The sequence below is a fragment of the Etheostoma spectabile genome, chromosome 19 (assembly GCF_008692095.1).
Source record: "Etheostoma spectabile isolate EspeVRDwgs_2016 chromosome 19, UIUC_Espe_1.0, whole genome shotgun sequence".
NCBI lineage: Eukaryota > Metazoa > Chordata > Actinopteri > Perciformes > Percidae > Etheostoma > Etheostoma spectabile.
In genome coordinates this window covers 17,950,869-17,955,486 of record NC_045751.1, presented here as the reverse complement: position 1 = coordinate 17,955,486, position 4,618 = coordinate 17,950,869, and the positions used below count along the sequence as shown (strand labels likewise).

Sequence of the window (4,618 nt, the reverse complement as noted above, 5' to 3'; positions counted from 1 at the left end):
TATATATATATATATATATATATATATATATATATATAATGAAATGCTAAAAATGCATATTTTTTAAATCTAGTTATAACTAGATGTCTAGTGTTTGGTGTTACTGGGATTTCAGTAGGAAGATTATCCAAAAGATAGCTAAATGGGTTTCCATGCCGTGTAGACCGACATTCAATTTGACAGATGCTTCAACTTGGCTGTCAATACTGGATTGTCCTGTCCAATCAGCCTCAACTCCTATGTCCCGGCTCTATTTGAGTCTTGACCTCTCCTGTGCAATGTGTCACACACTCGTCACTGTCCCTCTTTTGTCCTCTGCTTCACCCCTATCCAGAGGCGACGGTGCTGAGTTACGACGGCAGCATGTACCTGAAGATCATCATGCCGGTCACCATGCACACGGAGGCCGAGGACGTGGCGCTGCGCTTCATGTCCCAGCGGGCATATGGCCTGCTCATGGCCACCACCTCCAAGGAGTCGGCAGACACCCTGCGACTGGAGCTGGACGGAGGCCGCGTCAAGCTCACCGTGAACCTCGGTAGGCCACCGTGACCCAGCTTGGCTGTCCCTGCTTACCTTTCCCTTACCATCCCTTGTCTCTTCATCTTCAGTCTGTATTTTAGCATTGAATCCTGTTGATACTTAGAAGGACGTTTTGACATTTTGAGTTTCATACCATTGTTTTTTTTTAGTTGGTGGGGGACAAGCTTCTAAATGTGTCCCTCAGTTATTTCAGATTTGCTTTGTACGACCGAGCACGATTCATTTAATAGGAAAAGTTGACAGTAAGCTAAAGAGCTAGTTTATGCCCATCACTGTCCATTGGTTTAAATGAGAAAAATTTAAGGTTTAAAAGATATTTATTTGAGAAAACTGAGGTACAAATACAGAAACCTCTCCTCCACAAACTGATGAAGTGTTTGTTGCAGGAAAATAAGACTAAAAGTAAGAATTAAAAAGGTATTCCCCCATTTTGCCCTGTGTGGGGAGCCACCCTGCAGTCATTTATGTTCCATATAATTTGACCCCTGGTCCCACCTTCATCCCCTTTGCATTTACCCACTGTGAAGCCTCATATCGCCTCCTCCTGTTTAAATGCTCCATCTCTATCAGTATCCCTGGCCCTTACCCCACTAACCTGTCTCTAGATGCTTCAAGGTGTCCTTGCTCCTATGCCGCTCCTCCTCGTGGTTCCGCTCTATTGTTAGCTGAGAGGCTGGTCGGCTCCACTTCTTCCCGGCAACGGTGCTAAGAGGAGATAAGAATCCACATCCTAAGTAATTACAGATGAGTTCAAAGAAGACGGGGGTGTAAAGAGGTCTGAAAGGCAATCTTACTGGGTAGAAGGTCAGTGAAGTGTAAAGTAGGGTTTGTAAGATGGATGGTTTCAGAGAAAAGCAAAGGATTCCCCCTAATCACTGGCTGCAGGAATGCAGGCCTTTTGACTTATAAAAAAAAAATATAAGTGCAATAAATCGTAGTACTGTGGGGAAGATGGTTGTGACCTTCCAGCTTAGGGACACCTTAAGTCTGTCCTGCACCTTTTGAAGGAACGGACTCTCAGCGGTGAACCGGGAGGAGCGTGACATAGTTGCACCCCGGAATATGGGAGTTTGAGCCACCATTGAGACAGGGAGGGGGGGTGGAGGTGGCCACTCCTCAGTCTTTCTCTACTTCCTTTTCTCTCACTCCTTTTTCTTCTTCTCCCTCTCTCATTTCCTGTCACTCATAAAAACACCCCACCTGGCCAAGACTCAGAAGATGGAACTTTTCATCCTTTCAACGACCTGTATGTCTGCGGCCCTTGGATCAAACAGTCAGAGAGACCGGCTCACCGCTGTAGTTTTCCGGAGTTGCACACACATTTGTAACTTCTGTCCACTGGGCCACAGCTTGACCTGCTAGCAGTCTCCCAAGCACACACTCGTGGCTAATCCATAACAGCAAACTCCTCCCATTAATTTCTATACCCTTATCCCACGGAGGAATGAGACCCTGTTTTCAAAGGAGCTTAAATGACACCTCAAAAGTCAAACAGTTGACAGACGCTATAGCTATGCTCAGAATTTTCTTAGCTCTTTTGCAAGTGAATTAATTAACAACTTAACGCATCAACATGAATTCTCTATATCTGTTAAGGCTTTAATCCTTGCTAAGATAATTACAACCCTGCTAATTAATCACCAGCAAAGGTTATAATTGGACAGATTTAGCCCTAATGATATTTATTAGTGACATTGTTAGATAACAACAGGCGCATTCTAGATTAACACCATCAGGCATTCTATTTATTGATTATCATTTTTAGAAAAGCCTTTTACATCCTGTAGGGACAACTTTTACCAACACGTGTGGCCCTCAAATAAATGTAATGGAATTGTATTTGTATTACCCCCACCTCTCTACAGCGTGACGCCGGTCCCTGGCTGTTTGTGTCCACTTTTCTGTAGCGGTTGACAGCTCGAGGACCACAACCCAACCATGCTGCCACATGCACACGCAGTTTACAGCCACAAGATGGGGCTGAACAACAATGGATTTATTTCCAGTTGGGAGATTTGATAGGAAATAATAATTTGACACTATAATGATCCCTGTAAAGGAAGTCTTTGTTTACTGAGTGTGTGGGGGGGGGGACACTCTGCTTCAACCGAGTCTTCTGGTTGGAGGGCAAAGCTTTTTAACCAACATGCCATCATTCTGGCAACACAGCTTGTAAAATGATAACAGTTATTACTGTGTTTTTGTCGCACCACTTGCAGCCAACAGTGCAGAGTAGGGTCGTATTTCTTGTGGTTTGTGTGCACTGGGCATGTGGTGGTTGGGATGTGCAGATCACCCTTTCTTGTCATTTAAACTGTTGGGTTTCTCACGCCCTAAGTGCTGCAGAAGGCAAGTGCATCTCAAGCTGCTGGCAAAACCGGCCAAAGGTAAAGGTGCACGACATTAAATCTGCTCTAGTGAGCGCACAGCAGATGCAGGAAGAAGGGCATTTGCACACAGTGTGAGCATAATGGCTTCACAATGTTTGTTTGCAACCCCAGTCGAGAAAGCAACCACCTGAAGTTATTTAGGCCATCTAATTATGGCCAAAACACTTTGTGCAGTTGGAATTGTAGGCTCTATCTTACTTGTTTAATTAATTTAACCATATGTTTATGATGTTTGGAATATTGCATGCTTTATGTAGTGTTATTATACTTTAGAAAAATGGAAACCAACAGACTTTTGACATGAAACATTGAAAAAGATGCAAAAAGCATAGCGCTTTGCCAGATGGTACGTTAAATCTCTGACGCTCTAGTATTTTTAGAACTGCAATCCACCTAGATAGAACCTTAAAATTTCAAGTGCACAATTTGCATTTTGATGCTGTCTCTGTAATCACATGTAAAGTGTTTATTACACCAACAATGGAGCACTTTGCATAGTTTATTTTCAAGAGTCATTACTATGTTGATACAGACTCATTTTATCTTACTGCATAGACCCCGTGGTGTAAGTCTTGCCTCCTGCTGTGCTTTGGGGGTATCGGGTGGAAGGAGGGATGGATGATGGGATTGATGGAGGAAAAGGGTGATCCTGACTTAGAGCCTGTCCCCGGATGGTGGCCCCAGAGCAATGCTTGGGTGTCTGCAGAATGTACCTTGAAGGATGTAAATGTCTTTTTTTCTCTTTTATCCTCTTTCTGTCTCTTTCTTTCTCTTTCTCTTTTTATTTGATCTCACCATTTCGCTCTTTCTCCCGCCAGATTGTATCAGGATAGACTGTAGCCTCAGTAAGTGGTTCTATCCATTTTTCTGACTAAAATGTATCTGTCTATTTCATCTTGATTGTGTTCAGTGGCCCTTTTCTGATTCCTGCTGACCTCCTGATGAGTGACACCTCTTTCTATGCCCATGCGCACTGACCTTTGAATTTGTTGAAATTCCTTTTCCCATTACACATCATTTTCTTCATCATTTGTGTTTTTCTTACTGCCTCATTTTAATGTCTCTCCCCACCTCTTTTTCCAATACATAATCTTAGTCGCATTTTTCTTCTTTGCATGAGTTACATCATTTTGATTTCCCTTTTTTTCTGTCACACATTTAATTAATGTTTCACTTGATAAATTATCATGATTTTTCATCCTGCAATTCTCCTCGCTTGCCAACCACACTGAAATAATTTAATTTCCTCTCCCCTGCCTATTACCCATTCTATTTATTTTCCTGTCCACCTTCTTCAAACTACGCATTCAGAAAAGGGCAACTTGACACACCCCTGTTTGATGTTCCTATTTTCTATTATGTGGCGCTGAGTCTCGGCTCCACTCGGCTGCACACACAGGTGTTGCTTGTTTCTATGTGGGACAAACTCTAGTTTTGGCCCCCAGAAAGCTAATTGCTTATCCACTGAGAGACGACACCACCTGGTGCGTGCTTGTTTTCGGAGCAAGCTAATGTTTTCCTGCCCCATGCTGACAGAATGATAGCAAACAGTTATTTCTATCTTGGCCACTGACAATTGAACAACTAGCCCACAGGTAAGTGCTGCCAGTCACAGTGACACAAATGGAGAAAACCTGATGTTTGTCACAATGTTTATGTCTGTGTGTGTGTGTGTGTGTGTGTGT

The 4,618-nt window shown here is 43.1% G+C and overlaps 1 protein-coding gene across 6 annotated transcripts in view; it reads left to right on the top strand.

Moving 5' to 3' along the window:
• nrxn2b (neurexin 2b) overlaps positions 1-4,618 on the top strand; it is a 743,906-nt gene that overhangs the window by 355,424 nt on the left and 383,864 nt on the right. For 5 of the 6 annotated variants that reach the window (XM_032544413.1, XM_032544414.1, XM_032544412.1 and 2 more), the window contains 2 exons: positions 335-538; positions 3,752-3,778. In XM_032544413.1, coding sequence (XP_032400304.1) covers positions 335-538; positions 3,752-3,778 — 231 coding nt within the window. The remainder of the gene's footprint in view (positions 1-334; positions 539-3,751; positions 3,779-4,618) is intronic. The other variant, XM_032544411.1, reaches the window with a different exon arrangement.